Source organism: Vanacampus margaritifer, chromosome 1, assembly GCF_051991255.1.
Source record: "Vanacampus margaritifer isolate UIUO_Vmar chromosome 1, RoL_Vmar_1.0, whole genome shotgun sequence".
Lineage (NCBI taxonomy): Eukaryota > Metazoa > Chordata > Actinopteri > Syngnathiformes > Syngnathidae > Vanacampus > Vanacampus margaritifer.
Genome location: NC_135432.1, coordinates 14980799 through 14998931, shown reverse-complemented (window position 1 = coordinate 14998931; position 18133 = coordinate 14980799). Strand labels below are relative to the sequence as shown.

The window sequence follows — 18133 nt, the reverse complement described above, 5'->3', positions numbered from 1 at the left end:
GTGCTGGGTTTACATTTCTAGTGGGCGCATCTCATTGACATTTCCTAGACCCTAACCCTTAACCATTACAAATGACTGCCTTACCCTAACCCCAACCAAAACCCAATTCAAACATCCAAGTTTTGACCCTCAAAAAGAGGTTTGGACTTATGGGGACTACCAAAATGTCACGTGGTCCCCACAAATTATTGACTACCCCCATTCCTTACCCTAACCTCAAACATAACCCAATTCAAACCTAAACTCTCAAACCAAGTCTTGACCCTCAAAAAGAGGTCTAGACTTGTGGGGCCCAGCAAAATGTCCTCAATCTGTTGGTTAAATACGTATTTTGGTCCTCACAATGTAGTATGTACAACCCAAAAATCTTCACCTTCAGTGAACCGTGATTGGCCGTTTCCTGAACTGAGCAACTATGATGTCATTTTCAGACACAGCAAGTGGGAAAATTGCCTCCACAACCGCTATATTAATCATAATGCCGAGTTTACACTAGTCGGGCTGCATAAAATTATTGTAAAGAAAAATGTAGGGTTGACTTACCCTTCAAAAAAAACACAAGTACTTCTGGTTATTATAGTACTTTGAAGATTTTTTTTTAACTGTATTCAACAAAAGAATGTTCAATAATGAGCAACATTTGCACCATATCTAGTCATCACACTCACATTGGGTATTTCCTTTTTGAGTAAACATCTTGAATTACAATTTACAAAAACAATTGGAGGATGTGATGATGCAGTTATATAAATGCATTTCATTTCTTTTTTTTTGTTGTTGTAGACTATTGGTTTATCCTCAGATTACACAAGTGTGTTATGGGCTAATCCTCGTCAGCACCTCTTTTGATGCATTTGAATGTCAATATGTGACTTTTTACTGGAGTCATTATTAGCTGTAAGGTCATACAGTCACAGGCACACACACTTCCTTCCTTTCTCCTGACCGGGAGAGGTCAATAGTTTAGTAAAAGGTGAGAGAAGTATAATCCTGAAGATTTCGATGGCTTTAACGAATCTAATGTCTCTACTTAGAGAGTTTGGCAAATGTGTGTTTGTGTGCCTCAAGACAGACACACTAAAGACAAGTGGACAAAGTAGACATTCCATGGGCGTAGATCAGTCGCAGGAAACCCCACGCCCTTCCTCAGAGGATCCAAATTGAAACACGCGTGGATGTAAATAAACACACAGACTTGGACACAAATACACACTAAATTACATAAGGGGTGGGAATAGATAAGTCATTTGAGTTCTTCCTACACCCTTTTCGAACAGAATCTTGTTTTGTTTTTAGTGAATACTGGTAGAACAATGATGTCATAGCTAAAAAATAATAATAATAATATTATGTTGTGCATGTACTATTGTTTTCATATATATGTATGTGTGTATTTCCTTTCTTTTCGAATGAAGTTTGTCAAAAATAATGACCATAAATATCCAACCACGCAGATCACCGTAATGTAGGCTACCGGTAATTAACAATTACAATATGAACTGGTTGTTTTTAGGCTGGCACAAGACAACGCATTAGCCACGGGACTGTCTTGTTTTTTTCTTCTTTGTGAGACCTCAACATTTAAGTAGTTCAAGATCCCAACCCCAGTTGACTGTGTTGAACACTGTATTGTCATTTGCCGAAGTTGAATTATTTTGGCTAGCCTTGTGCAAAGGAGTACATATTTGTACTTTGAATACAAACCTAATAAAGATATTTTTATTTAATTTAGGCTGCTAAGCTGCAAGTTCTGCAACTTCACAGTAGAGGGCAGCAATTGTTTACACGTAAACTGCAAATAGTAAAGGCACATTTAATTGCAACTTGCGATGAAAAAGAACTAAAATAATATGATGTCAAATGATTTTATCTCTTCAGTCACTTTGACCTAATGGCTTGGTGTTGTTTGTGCAACGTAAGGCCTTGAAGCTTTTAAAATGTTTCTTTAGATGTGCAAATTTTGGACATAAAAAATTCAGTGCATGACATCTAGTGCATCTCTTCTCAGCCTGCACGTAAGGACTGTATGCACACATTACTTCCGCATTCGATGCCACCCAACCTTCCGGTGCGGGGAGACTTCAGAGGAGCGAACTGTTGATGTGATGTAAAACTCTTAAGCCTAAATCCTTAACCCACTTAAAAAAAAACAAAAAAAAAACAAGGGCCGCTCCTTGCTTTAACACTATGTAGATTTCCCAGAGCCACGATTTTGACGGCTAGAGATCTGGTAATAATGACGTCATTGCTTAAAATGATTATTACACTGAAATACAAGCCGTTCGAGTAGCTAGTAAAGCAATTTTGTTACTTTTTATTTTATTTTATGGAAATTATGTATTGTAGCTCTTCTCCCAAGGAATGCTGGTCTAACTGAGATTTAACACAACGTTCGGCTGCTTCTGTGTTTACAATACATTTGTGGTAGCGCATTTGAAATGCTTTTGGTGACACAAAAGGCAGCTTTATGGATCTATAAAGCTGCAGTCTCAGTTTAATGACCGCAAAGTGCAGACAATCGTGAGAAAAAGTCAACCAAAACTCCTATGCTTGAGCTTCAACTTTGCCATCACCACTACCAAAATATTTATCTGACCCGAAGCTGGGACCTGATAAGCATGCTGAGTTGCCTCAACAGGCAGCTTCAAGAATAGAAGCATTCCCATTATTTGGGCGGAAGTGGTTAGCTAGTCTGCTTGACATTTCTGAGGTTGGGGGTTTGAATCCAGACATGAGGAGTTTTCTTGTTCTCTCTGCAGTGCTTGCGTGGCTTTTCCCGAGGAGCTTCCTCTCACATGTCCAAAACCATTTTTGGGTAAACAATTACAGTAATTATACAATTCAGAATAAAATACGCTTTTTATTCAACTCATCACAACAATGCCATTTTAACATCTATTAACGCATGGCACAGCCGAATAAAACAAAATATAACCCCCCCCCCCCCCCCCTCATGAATCCAAAACATATTTATTAGGAAAGGGGTAAAAGCACTTTTTTTACAACTGTAGTGGAGGTATCCTCCTCTGTTGCAAGTTCAGGACACGCGAGGCTGTCTTCATGTCAATATGTCGGCCAGAATACCACTTGAGGCCAGGCTCGGGAAAGATAGTAAATTCAAAGAGTTAGGTAAGTGTGGTTTTCTCTTTTACTCCATTTCTTGAAATAACAATTCCTCCCTTGTGCAAGTTTGTGTACACGTGTGTTTGGTTTCCAAAAACAAAGCAAATAATTATTCTAAGAAGTGAAGCCAATCTAATCATTACATTTTTAGGGATGTTCAAGAATACCATTTTCTTTTTTAGCGATAGCAGTACGAGTACTCAACTCTTGAGCAGTCACAGATAGCAACTACCAATACCACTAGTATTTTCGATACATACAATAAAAAAAATAAAAACTGACAGATAATTTTAAAGAAAGACTAATGCTGGATTTGAGGATGGTTGGAAGTCGGATTTATCTGAGTTTGTTTTTCCCAGTTCCAAACCTGAAAGCGTATGAGGCTAATAGTGATGATAAAAGTCGATGATAGTGATTGTTTTTTTATTTTGGTACACAAAACTCATTTTGACCTCCAGCAAACTTGCCTTCTCGCAATTTTGCTTCATTAATTTTTTCATTAGAATTTCATACAGTTCAGTTGTTCACCATATAACCTATCGTACCGATACCTTGAAATAAGGCCTGGTATCAGTACAAGTAGTCCTCTAGTTACGAACATCTGACTTATGAACATTTGCAGATACGAACAAGGGTTGACTGCTGTCTATAAATGCCATATTTCGCTTGCATTCGGCGTGCGCAGTCTTCATGCACCCAATATTGGCGCCACACTGTCAGAGGCTCACTTGGAGGATATTCATGAAAAGCAGCCTTCAGTCATCGTCTTTATGGGTGTAGTAGCTAAACATGTATCGCTTCAGCTTTAACCTCACAAGCCAAATTGATAATGTGATTCACGCAAGGGAGTTCTTCACATTATCAATCTGGAACCTCACTCGGCAGATCCGTTCCGGAAAGGAGGGACATTCTGTACAATACTTCGAGCTGATTGGACCATGCGGCATCGTGTGCAGGTTTGTTTTGACCAATTATGGCAACGGAAGAAAAGCACGGACATCTTTACTAGATAAAAATGCACGAAGCACATCTCGCTGTTCAACATTCAACAATGAAATGGTGAGTGATATTGCGAGAACAGCGTCCATTTGTCTGTTAGGTTTGTCTGTTCCCCCCACCCCGCCATCGGCCTGTTTTGTCCCACTCTAAAAAAACGGCAAAAAAAAGGTAGGTTGCAAACGTATCAGCGAAGATGTATTTTCCTGAGTTTGAACTCACAAATACCGTGAGAATTCAGCTTGCTGGCAAGGATACTTAAGCTTCAAAATCACTTGAATCTGACTCATCAGCACCGAGGGTTGGTTTGGGGGGGTGTTCCGGGGGTTGGGGTGGGGGTGGGGGGTGCACACACATCCTAACCAGATGACAAAAATCACATTTTAGCTATAGACAATATTTTAAATAAATAAAAAGAAAAAATATATGCCGTCCTGCAAATAGCAAAAACCCTCGTATAATTCCGCTATGGAAACACACTCACACTTTTTTTTGTCTTTTAATCTGCCAATTGGTGAATCCACAGGTAACCGTGAGCATATGCAGTGGGGTACTGTAATAGAAGAAACCTATAAATAATCATCACCACAATCCCTCAGTCTTATTTAATTTTTTATTAATTTTTTTAATTGATCAGAGGCCACTAGAGTGTGGGCATAGGCCCCAACTGGCCCGCGGGCCACCCATTCCATATCACTGGCAAATCTACCTTTTTCTTTCAATGATATTATTCTTGTCATAATAGTACAATCTGACATATTTTTCTTGTAGTATCATGGCTGTCTTAGTTGTAACGTTACTACCATCGTAACGTTTCACATCCTGTCATTCGTCACGTGATACTAGGACCATCCTGTCATTCATCACGTGATACCTGTTGATGTCAACAAAATAAACGCCAACCGTCACGCTGCTTGAATCATGAAAACGTAAGTGAGGTAGAGCAGTGGAGGTCACGTGTGTGTGCCAAAGCGTGCACTCCCGTGAGCGCGCGTGCATGCCACTCCTGTGCAGGATTGTCTCAAAAGTGACGCAGCACGACGACCTCGCCAAAGCACAGCAGAGTCGAGTCCGACTTCGGGATGCAGGAGTATATAAAGTCCGGGAGCGGTACCAATGTACCATGGTTCCGTTGAGTCTGAATGACGACCCGATGAGGGTGTATGCGCCCTGTACGCACTTCCCCGATATCCTCCTGGTCGACTGCGGAAGATGCATCTGTTCAGGAGTTACAATTATCAAGTGTTCCCGGACCGGGGCTCGGTGGACACGCCAACTATACGCGGTATCAGCTGGGTATGTACTTACATCCACATCTCCTGCACTTGAATGGACGCATTGTTCTTCACTGCACGCGAATTTAAGTGTCAGCTGTATGCAAGTCATCACATAAACTGTCCTTTAATCGATATTACGGTGTATTCATCTTTGATACAAAAATAACATTCTTTAACTTTAACCTGGTCCTAGATCATTTTTCCTGCGAGTTTTGATGATGCACTTAAATGTAACTTATTGCATGACAAATCTATTAATCAACAATCAACTTCATTAATAATCAGTTCATCGTTTAGAAACACTTTTAAACTTAATTGTCCCCATTATTGGAATTTCAGCCTCACAACAGTAAATAATCTCAGATTGACTGTATTGTCCTCCATTAAAATAGTTTGTACTTTACAATGATTAACATTGATTGCCTTTTTTTCTGACACGTAAGGGCTAAACAAATGACTCATTCATTATCAATCATTGTTATTGTTGGTGGGAGGTTTATTCTGCACAGACAATTTGAAATAATGCCTTATTTAAAGGTCCCTGCTAGCCATCTGTCATTTTCACCTGTTTTATGTTTAACATGACAAAAAAAAAGTCAGTGACAGTTTTTAAATTGGACATTTTTGCATGTTATTTGCAATTGCCTTTTTAAAGACAAAGGCTCACAAAATGAGCGGATTTGAATTTGGTGTTATGATGATGTATTTACCTACCCACGTTGTGGTTGCAAGTCGCCCACTCAATTTATGAAAAATGACTGAATGGTGACAATTAGGGGTGGGAATCTTTGAATGTCTCACGATTCCATTCGATTCCGATTTTTGGGTGTGCAATTCGATTCAGAATCGATTTTCGATTAAGAAAGATTTTTTTATTCTAAATAATTTGATTGACAATGATTTTTGCTTCAATTTATAGATGTTCAAGGAATTGTAATGATCTACTCCAGTCTGACTCACTAATGCTAATTATCGCGCTACTCGCGGCACTTTTATCACTCAAAAGAACGGCTCCACGCTGAAGAAAAACAACTTTTATTGGAATAACTTGATCGTGACTTTTTCCTTCTACTCTCTAATGTGGCTACAACTTAACAGTTTAGCAGACCGTGTGGAACCACACTGCCCCTAAGTGGCCAAATCGGGTACAACATGAACAGCGCTCCCAATAAAGGCACACACAAACAAAGGGAAGACAGTATCAAATAATTTAATTAAAATCGATTTTGGGGCATTTAAAATCGATTCTGAATCGTACTAAATGAGAATTGCGATTCTTATGAGAATTGATTTTTTGGCACACCCCTAGTGACAATACACTTGTATCTTGTGCAAAACTAAAACTTTGCATCAACTGCCAACTTGAGTTGAGGAAGAAACTGCTTCACTTTTTTGTTTGAAGAAACTCTCATTTTGGAACCAGAATGGTAAATACATTTGCAGGTTTTCCTGTGACAGCCACATATAACACACACCATGGTTGGTCCATCTCAGAGTGCTGTCTTGGAGGCCGTGAGGTCATCTGGACAAATAATCGGTCCAGCCCGATTTCTGACCACCCTTGGCTACCATCTAGCTTTGCCATTGATGTTGATTGGTTGTTTGCTCTCTATATTTATTGTAAATTGATTAATTGGCTGCTCTCTCTAAATTGGAGGCTGGTCTCTTGGGGTAAAAGGACAAAAATAATGCATAGAGGTGGACTTGTGTGAGGGAAAATAAACAGAAATCATGTTCTACTTGGAGGACAAAGTCGTTGCACTGAGATTGGCCAGCCACAATTCCACCGACGGCCCACACAGCCAACAGACGGTCACTGTTGTGGCTGATTGCTTGAGTTGCTGATTGCTTTGAGTTATGAGTTGTGAAACCAGAAAATTCATGACCTCGTATAGTGTGACTGAGACCTAACCTAGACTGCCGACCTGGTGTCTAGGATGCTTCACAAGTTCACAACCATGAAAAAAGTTGGCATGGCAGAATGTATATATTTTTCTCTTTGTGTGACTGTCCTTCGTGGCCCGACTATCTGTTCCTAGATCTTGACCAATAGATTGACCAGCGTGTTCTTGCCTGCATGCCTACACATGTTTCCTTGAACTCTTTTCTTTTTTGTCCTGCCACCCCGACGATCTGTGCACTTTGCGGCAGCACGCAATGATGGGGCGGGATCTGGTCCGTGAGACTTGTAGTGTGCCCACATCAGAGCCGATTTATTACCACGTCGAGTTAACTAGTCTGAGCTGGGCATTACATGCCAGTCAAAATGGCATCGTGGTCATTTCCAATCTAAATTATCTTGCTACCCTGATACAAGGTCAAAGACTATATTTAAAAAAAAAAGTGACATGGGACCTGCAATAAAGAGATGATTTTTTTTTTTTATCTGATTAATCGATTAATAATATAATTGCCAGCTCAATCGATTTTTAAAATAATTGTTAGTTGCAGCAGTTTAGATTTTAGCTGATAACATTCCATTGGATTAGAAGACGATCCATGTCTTCAATTTGTTATTGTTGGCAGAGAATGCACAACATGTTTTATAAGAGTGCACACTTTTCACTAACATATTCATGAAACTAGAGATATTTCTGGAAACAGATTTGCGTAGCACTTTGGGTGTATACAGGGAGGCAAACAAAGCAGCAGAGTATTTGATTAAATTCCTGTTATAAATAGAGTATTGTATATTGTTTACCTTCACAACAACTCCCTTTCTTGAAAGAGCCTGTAGAAGTGTGTACAGAAGGAAGATTGTCATTTCCTGGTCACATGACAACCCAGCATTCAGTTGTCCAACTTGTACTTTTAGACTTTGAATACAAATGTAATATTTACGTCTAGCAATCTCCTTTTCTCCCTTTAGTAACACTTTTTATGTAACAATTTGCTACAAACAGTGCTGATCTGAATAGACGGATGTTGTGTCTCCAAGTTATCTTACATAATAAATTACACAAGAAAATTCGGAGGAAGTCGTCCCGAGTTGCCCAACGGGGCAAAAGTCCGGCCTGAGAAAGCGACATGTGATGTGACGAATAAAAAAAACTGTGAAAAAGACATAAAACACAAGTTGTAAAAGTCACATTGATGAACAGTCCAGTCAGTGCAGAATGAGCTCGTAAAAGTAGTTTGTTTCATGTGACATTATTAACTCATTCACTGCCATTGACGGCTATAGACGTCAAAAATTCATTTTAAATATTTCTATTAATTTTCCACTTTTTCCACTTTTGTTAATAAGAGTATGAAAATCTAAAAAAAACTTTTTTTTATTGTACATGTAGAACAGATATAAAATTTGCGATTAATCGTGAGTTAATTATTGAAGTCGTGTGATCAATTACAATTGAAATTTTTAATCGCCTGACGCGATTTAAAAGAAAAAAGGATCATTAAAAATTAGGGGCGTCAGGCAATTACTTTTTTTTTTTATTGTAATTAATCGCATGACTTCACTCACGATTCATCACAAATGTTATATCTGTTCTAAATGTACAATAAAAAAAATCTAGGTTTTCACACTCTTGTTAACAAAAGTGTAAAAAAATGTTAAACTAATAGAAATAGTTCAAATGAATTTTTGACGTCTATAGCCGTCAATGGCAGTGAATGAGTTTAAAGGAACCGCGACTATAATTAATGACAAGTTTGCTTTACATTATTTATTTGGTTGACTAACACAACTATGAGATTCATTTTTCAAAAATCATTTCCAGTTTAATACATTTTGTAGAAACTTTATTTGGACGTACGCTGCCATTGTTATTTACGTCACAACACATTAACTAATAAATGGCGGCTGGCAAAAGCAAGGTTAACCTCGTAGCGTTCCTAAAGAAACAACATGCGATCAGAAGAGTCACCCTCCCCGACGCCGTGCTCTCGTCATTCACCAGATCCATTCAAGAGTTTTGATCGTTTTTGCACAAATAAATCCTTATTTTCTCTAAATTTGACCCTTTCTGTAATACAGTAAAGGCTAATTAATTCTTGCCTCATGAGTCCATAAAACTACATTTGTTTCCGATTTTTTTTTATTTATCGTATGTAACCTACAATACCAGTGGCTTTCTTCATTTTTGGGACATTCCAAATGGTACATTGAAGGGGTGGGCAAACTTGGTCCTCAAGGGCTGGAGTCCTGAAGGTTTTAGACAATTCACTGCTCCAACGCAGCTGATTCCAATGAACAGGATCATTTTCGGGCTTATGCAGAGCTTGCTGATGAGCAGATCATTTGAATCAGGTGTGTTGGAGAATGGAAACATCCAAAACCTGCAGGACTCTCTATTTTCTCTGCTCTGTGGGAACAACTTACTAGAGTTCAATTGGGAAGCTTCTCTACAAATTCTTCCTCTTTATTACGCTACATTAATTTCATTAGACGGCAAAACATGGTACTAAATTGGAAGCATTCAACTCTAAATTCGGACTTACAGTGGACCACCACTATTTGCGGCGGGTAGTGGCTGAAAATTAGGGATGGGATACCAAAATAAATATTTTTGATCCAGAGTGCTCAAAATGTAAGTAGCGATATTTGCAATTAATTTGTTAAATTTTCTTTATCGATCTACCAATAGAAGGCAGGAACATGTTACCCTTAAAAACCTCATTCTTCAAAATATTTTGTTGTATTTCGGTTGAAGAAATGTGAAGGAAGGAGATGTTCTGTGCATATGAATATGAATGAAAGAGTGAGAGTGACCAATCAGATTTGGTTGCTGATGGATGTTTTAATGAGTTTGTTGGTAGTCTGCTTCCTTGCGCGAGTTTTTTAAAAGCAGCAGTTTTTCCATTGCTACTCAAGTTTGTCACAAAGATACTTTTAATAGCTTTTGGATACTTGCTGGAGCTGTACATTAGAGATTATGCGGAATGATTGAGATCAGACATGCATGCCATGTGCTATGTGTAAGCACAATAGACAATTTCATTGATGATGGGGTGTGTGATTGACTGTAAAATTACAACAATGTTGTATTGACTTTTTTTGTTTTGTTTTTTTAAGATCAGGGTGAAGGCACCACAAAGTGAGCCCCCCACCCCCACCCCACCAGCATTAACATTCCATCATCAGAGACAACACTCCAATTTCAGCACTTATGATCGGTCAATAATGTGTAAAAATAACACGCACACATGTGGACTGACCAATAGTATAGATTTGTTTTGTTTTTTAAAAAAAGAAAGAAAAAGAAAATTCACCAAATTATGACTTGGGAGGTTTTGGCCAGCGGCTTCTTGTATGACATCATTATTACGACTAAGTTTCCTTCCTGCGGCCAATTCCTGTGTACAGTATGCGGGACAAAATACTTAAAATTCCCCATTCTCCCGATTGTGACTGTGTCCACTGGGTCAAGCCGGTTTTTCCACATTTCCTGGCTGCATATTCCTCACGCACCATTTGATCTAGGTCATACCTAAGAAGACAATGTCCTATACTGTATGTGGTTTATGGCGCCATTAAATGAAAGTGAGCATTATGTCTTTTCACCACATCGTCAGACTAAGAAGCTAACAAGTTCAATGTTTTCCAAGCGCAAACAATGAGGAACATTAGTCGGCCGTCCATACTGTCATGAGACCTTGGCACGACTCATAAGGAAATACTAACGTGTGTATTCAGGAGAGGTGACTTTTTAACAGGTGCATATAAGATATGACAAAGAGTGACTCATCAATCAGTCTGGTGTTGATGTGTACTTGACGTGAAACACGTCATCAGTCCAGTGCAGATTTCCAAGTTGAATGATTTTCTTCCTGCTTCCCTTAAGCTTGTTATTTAGATATGCAAACATCGCTCATCAGTGATAATTTCCCTCTCTTCTAGACTCCGCTTCCAGAGACGCTGGACTCAAAGGACACGATGAAACAGGTGTGTAAATGAACAGGGTTGGGAGGGTTACTTTTAAAATGTAATCCATTACAGTTACAAGTTACCTGCTAAAAAAATGGAGTTAGTAGCGTAATCCAAGTACCATAATATTAAAGGAATGTAACTGGATTACTTTTGGATTACTCCAAATTGAGTATGCTTATGAAGACAAAATAAAAATAAATATCACCACAATATATATTCTATACAATGTGCCCCTGCTATTTGTGGGTGATAGGGACTCGGGCAGCCTACAGATAGCAAAAATCCTTGTGTAATTAAAAAACATGTAGGCGATTGATTGATTGATTGATTGATTGATTGAAGGCCATATGCTGTTTTCGAACAGTCACTGAAAGCAACCACACCATATAGATAGATAGATAGATAGGTAAATAGATAGATAAATAGATAGACACAGTCATCCAATGAGGATGACGATGTGTGACATCAACTGCAAAATGAACTTTTATCCCAGTCATAAGTTTAACCGTGTATATGTTGTTTATGATGTTTAAGTAGTGAATTGGTGGGAGGAAGATTTGTTTGTAAGGTGTAATTCACATTATGGTTGTAGGCTAGCGGGCTAGCAAGCAACAAGCTACAACGCGTAGCATGCCGCTGGACTTTCAACTCAAACTTTCGCTCCGAGTAAGTTCCAGTGTATACCGGTCGCCATTTCCTCCTCCCGTCCGTGAAGCTTTTTTTAAACTGCCCGCGTGTGGAGGACACGACTAGTCAGTTCGTTCGTTCCCACCTCCCTGACATGTAGCAACGGTCTCACTCGCACGGGCGTGCACGCGTGTGCACGCGCTCTCTTTTGCTCTGTCTTTCTCTCTCTCTCTCTCTCTCTCTCTCTCTCTATCTGGATTCTGGAGAGAAAATCATACTCATATGATTTTGACGTAAAGATGAGTTGCGTTAAACAGAGCCGGAACCGGAAATTAATATTAACTTCCGTTATGGTGTATGTCGGCCACGAGGAATGGCCTGTAAAGTTAAAATGTGTGTGTTATTATTTGCTTTCACAACAGAGTCCTGGGTTTTGCTTTTGATTTTTGAGGTCTTTTTTTAATTTATAAAATCAATTAACAGCTTTACTTCAAGACAAGAACTTTTTTTTAAATAAAAACTTTTTTCATTATTATTATTCATTTGTTTTATTGTCATATATTTATAGTTTTATTAAGATCATGTTTTTTAGGTCCCTGGGATTATCCTGCAAAAAAAATATCCACAAAATTAGAAAGTTGCTCCTCAAATGAAGTCATTGATTTGCAAAAATGCTCCGCAAAGAAAAAACATATATATTTCAAGCCATGAATCCACATATTGGAACTGAATTTCCTATCTTCTATTAATGTATTACATAATTGCATGGCTGTAACAAAGTGATTACAAAAATGTTGACTTATGATGGCAGTAGATGAAGACCATATGGTGTGATCATACACGTTCCTATAGTTGTGTAACGGTGTTATTTTGGTATTAGAGTAATTTCCACTTGTCAAGATGTTTGCATGTGGCGGGTATAAAAAGCTGGGAGTGCCGTAGGGCCGCCAGTTCAACCGTGTCGTTGCCAAGGTGAGTTGGTAGCACTGTGCATTTGCTACTAAGCCAATAATGCCAATTACTAATCTATTTCTTAGTGTGGTGAAACTGCCGATTAGGCTTTGTGGATTGACGAGTACACATCATGTTTGTTTAGGAAGTAAACGACAAGTCGACACAAGTCACGTTTCCTGTCATTAATTACACAACAACGCAGAGAGCAGGAGATTTGAGCTCCCCACCATCTAAAAAGGGTTACGGTTGCATTATGTTGAAGCATCATTTCAACAGTCTGACACACCGTTGAAAGCAGCTTCTTGGAAAAGTGCACCTTTCCTGTTTGCAAAGGTCACAATGCCTTCAAATCTCCCCGTCAAATCACACAGTGTTGACATGGTGGGCGGAGTCATTCTACCCTACAATACTAATGACCCAAGGAATGCACAAAGGCAACATGCTGGTGCCGAAGTGGAGACAATTGCAAACTGGCTATGAAAGACTTTCAAGCATGTGCGATAATGAACGTCTCACTGCACGGTAGTGTTGACATGACAAACCAGTTAAGGTAATGCAGTGTTGGAGTAGCAAATCAGGATGGTTCAGAAATCGTTTGACTTGTTGGCTAGAGTCTGCATATGTACTGTAGTCCTCTAAAATGCTAATTGTCAATATGCTATTCATCAGGAGGTGCTTTCCGGTTGACTTATTTCATCACACTAAAACGTGGTTAGTTGCGTGAAGCTTGGTAATGCTGGTTGATTTGATTCACAAATTGACAATTGTCCGTATTGGTGAAGATTATAAACCTGAATTTGATTGAGATAAAATGGCGTCTCAACTGGCTGTAGTCTAAGAACAATGTACTGTTTCGAGCTACATCAGACCTTCCGGGCTGCATCAGTTTGTTGCTCAATGCTGTTCAACACGGGTATCAAAACAGCAGCTCAAAAACAGTCAAACATTCTCACATTACAAAAAATATGTAAATATTACCTTATTAAAAAAATTAAAAGACACCCAAGATAACAATGACTTGGGTCACGTGAGCAGGCGACACGGGCTCAGATCCCACTCAGTGACAGTGTGAATGTGAGTGTGAATGCTTGTCTGTCGCTAACTCTGTGATTGACTCGGCCCGAGGTGTAATATCCCTGCGCTCTCCACTAGTCAGCTGGGATCGTCTCCAACTAGACTGTGATTCTGAATATGATGAGCAGTACAGAAAAGTGATGGACAATTATCAGATGATTCCTCACAGATACGGATTTCACTTTATTATCTTTGCTCGTGATTCAGTGTGACAGTCAATGTCCCTTTCAAAAGCAAATATGACTTTTCATGTGTTTTTGTAATAGCCTGCTTAGGTCATGGAAATGTTGCCGCTTGGAAAAAATAAATACAAGTTGCTGCCTGAGAATGTCCCAGTGGGGGTCAAAAAGGGAAATGGGCCCCTGGGAAACTCTTAAAATGTACCTTGTGCTCATTCATCATTGCAGTTGGGAAGGACAGCACCTAGGGTGGATTTAGTTGGGGGACGGCAGCTCTGGGAACAGGCTGGTTGAAGTGTGTGGAACGGATTTACAGTACGTCACCATCCCTGGTCCAATCGCAGTTTAATTTTTTGGTCAAACAAGGTTGCCTGCTATTCTCTTTCTACTTATACATTGTGAGGCTCACACTCTTGGACCAGGATGGCAAATGTGCTTTCATTTTCTACAGCTCTTTTCTATCTTCAAGGCACTTTAAGGCTGTCTCCTAATTTACTAGCTGTTGATAGAGCATCAGGGAGGGGTATCAAGGACACCTCAATTTGGTCATAGGGTTCAGGAGCAAACCCACAACTTTCTGATTGGGAGACAACACCAACTGTTAGGAATTAGCATGCACAAAAATGTCTGCGTTGCAGTTATTTCAAGTTTCCTTTTTTTCTTTGCCCCAAAAATTATATTCAACACTTTAAATTATCTTCAATTTTATGAAAAAAAAATTGAGCAATAGAAAACAAAAGTTTGGCTTGTGTTAACGAAAACCTGCATATCAGAGTGTATGAAGACTTTAGAATTGCTTTTGGTGTTATGAAAATATTCAGGTGACAGGCGAGTCAATAGAGTTGTTGGTGTTAACAAAAACCTGTCCATCATGTTCATTTACAAGACTTTACTGTTTACAAAAACATACTGTATAATAGTTTCACTGAATACTCTAAATTGGCTGCACTACTTAACTCATTCACTGCCATTGACGACTATAGACGTCATTAATTCATTTGAACTATTTCTATTAGTTAATTTTTTTTTTGTTAACAAGAGTTTGAAAACCTAGATTTTTTACATTTGGAAAATATATAAAATTTGTGATTAATCGTGAGTTAACTAGTAAAGTCATGCAATTAATTACGTTTAAAAAATGTAATCCCCTGACACCACTAATTTTTAATAATCTTTTCTTTAAAAACATTTTTAATTAAGTAATTGTAATTATCTTTTTAAATTTTTTAATAATCTTTTTTAAAAAAAGAAAAGAAAAGATTATTAAAAACTAGGGCCGTCAGGCGATTACCATTTTTAATCGGAATTAATCGCATGACTTCACTAGTTAACTCACAAATCACAAATTTTATATCTGTTCTAATACAATACAAAAATTCTAGGTTTTCATACTCTTGTTAACAAAAGTGGGAAAAATATTAAACTAATAGAAATAGTTAAAATGAATTTTTGACGTCTATAGCCTTGAATGAGTTAAGAAAATGTGTGTCAGGTTTCTAGAGGACTGTTTACAAAAACACCAATGCTATGTTTATTGATGACTCTATGGCTGGATTTAACCTCGTGGTTCACAATGACAATTCCTAGACGAGGCCTCCCAGGGGGGAAAATACCCATACTGGAGTTTCTACACCCTGGCTCTTTTTGTAATATTTACAGGTGATGCATCAAAATGAATTTCCAATACTCTAAACCAGTGGACCCCAACCTTTTTTTCACCACGGACCGGTTCATATATGTCCACAACTTTGGCGGACCGGCAACCCAGTGGGTTGGGGTTGGGGGGTTTGCTTGGCTGTTTGTCGGCTGATTAATAAAAGGCTACGACAACAAACGCAAGTCCACTACCATAACAAGGGTTAACAAAACGCGACTGAGATCATTAGCATCTTGACATGTGTCAAGAGTCCGTCGTAAACAGAGAGAATCTGGTCACTTTTCAAAATAAAATATTTTTAAGCCTCGGCTAATCAATTAACCGGAAGTACAGTAAGTTTTTTTTATTCTTTCAACTGTGCGGCCCGACGCGGCCCGGTCCAAAGGTGCCCACGGCCCGGTACAGGTCCGCGGCCAGGTGGTTGGGGACCACTGCTCTAAACTAATAGGAAGTACAAAAACTAGTCGAGAGACAGCAGTTCTGGGTTGTACCTCCGTCTCCTGTGGGATCAGGAAGTCAGGCGATCCCCCATGCCGTGAGATGATGGGTAATAAATCCGTGCCAATCCCCTCCTTCCCATGAAAAGTTGCCTATTCTAAAACCTACATGTCCCTGCGATTGCATTATTATTGAAATAATCAAAACCGCTAATATGCGTGCACCAAGTGTGTGTACTTTGCTCTCAATGTGTCTTCTTTAAGGGTCGCCACAGCGTGTTATCCTTTTCCATCGAAGTTTATCTTCTGCATCCTCTTCTCTAACCCCAACTGACCTCATGTCTTCCCTCAATACAGCAGCTCCATACTTATTATCCTTGTCTCTCTAACTATTTTCCTAAAACATGATACATCTTACCTTAGTTGTCACTCTGATGACCTCATTTCTAATCTTATCCATCCCGGTGACTCTGAAAGAAACCTCTTAATTTCCGCCACTCTTCTTCCTTTTTCCACTGTTTTAGAAACTTTCCCTTTCATCCTAGCAGAGACCCCTCTATCACATAACACCCCTGACACTTTACTCCACCCGTTCCAACATGCTTGGATCCGGGGGTTTTTACCACCTCACCACGCTCATCGTTGCTCTGGACTGTTGACCCCAAGTATTTAATGTCATGTTATGTCATGGCAGCGCAAATAGAATGAAACACATGGAATTGGACACCTTCATATTAGAATCCGGCCTCTTAGACCTGCGGTGTAAATCCAACCCAAGTGTCTATAGCGTTTATGGAAGCAAACAAAAATAAGTGCTTGCCCTTTTACAAACTGTTTTTTTTTCATCTTCTTTCGTAAGGTTTGTCAAGCAAGGATTTCTGTCAAAATATTGATGTGGAGAGCAGAGGTGGCAAATTCAGGTCCACAAAGTAAAAACCTTGCCGCAATTTGGCTTTAGCCCCTCGTGCTAGCTAGAGAGCTAACTAGCTAGCACGAGGGGCTAAAGCCAAACTGTGGCAGGGTTTTTACTTTCAGGACCTGGATTTGCCATCTCTGGTGGAGAGTCAGGTTAGTAAATTTCATTAAAAATATGCACATGCTTTACGCAAGGATTTTCTTGATACTGGTACCACCTTGGACAAACAGCAGGCAGCGCCTGATGGGAAAATCTGCAATACAAGCAGACACCCGTCTGAGGCACTTGTAGAATCACAAGGCCGAGCGCAGCGAGGCAAGGAGCGTGAAGCAAAATGACCGCTTCATTTTGTTGCTGTGTTAACAAGTGTAAAGCATGAAAAACAGGGCAGTCACGTTGACGCACATTCTTGTTACGTAAGACTTTCTGCACCAGTGGATAACGGCTTGGGCCATCCGAGGTCTTTTCAGGTTTTGGACCTGCTCGGGTTGCGTGCATGAGAAGTGGAGTGAGGGGGAATTAAATGACAAGTTGAATGGGAACCGAATGAGGGTGGTCGGGATGCCTCTCCGTGCCAGACACAGGGTTGTGAGGTTGTGTTATCATGTGGGCTCACACAGTGCGTATGCGCTGAGGTTGAGTACACAAAAACATGCGCGTCACAGCTTTTTCTCAGCCTATTTCTCCACGTCATAAAACAACCAAATGTCACATTTATGCCCGATATAAATATAGTAGTATGTTTAATGACACACCGCTCCCCTGTGTGTGTTTAAGTTCCTCTCAGATCGTGTGGTGAAGGCCGCAAGGTCGGTGTACAGCGTGATGGTCGTGAGGAACCCTGGCTTGATCCGAGATAGGAAGTATCACCTCAAAACTCACAGGTAACATAAAGGTTGCTTCCATTTTATGATGTACGACTACTAGGAATGGCCTTTTCGGATTTCTTTCAAGTTAATGGTCAATTATTGATTTATTAGACTTTTTATATTGTTGAAAATTAATTTTAATGAGTGCAAAC

At 39.4% G+C, this 18133-nt stretch overlaps 1 protein-coding gene across 1 annotated transcript in view; it reads left to right on the top strand.

Annotated features, from left to right (window-relative positions):
* The first annotated feature begins 5039 nt into the window (after positions 1–5039).
* rapgef3 (Rap guanine nucleotide exchange factor (GEF) 3) overlaps positions 5040–18133 on the top strand; it is a 30401-nt gene continuing 17307 nt past the window's right edge. The window contains exons 1-3 of the mRNA XM_077575851.1: positions 5040–5415; positions 11239–11283; positions 17890–17996. Coding sequence (XP_077431977.1) covers positions 5332–5415; positions 11239–11283; positions 17890–17996 — 236 coding nt within the window. The 5' untranslated portion in view covers positions 5040–5331. The remainder of the gene's footprint in view (positions 5416–11238; positions 11284–17889; positions 17997–18133) is intronic.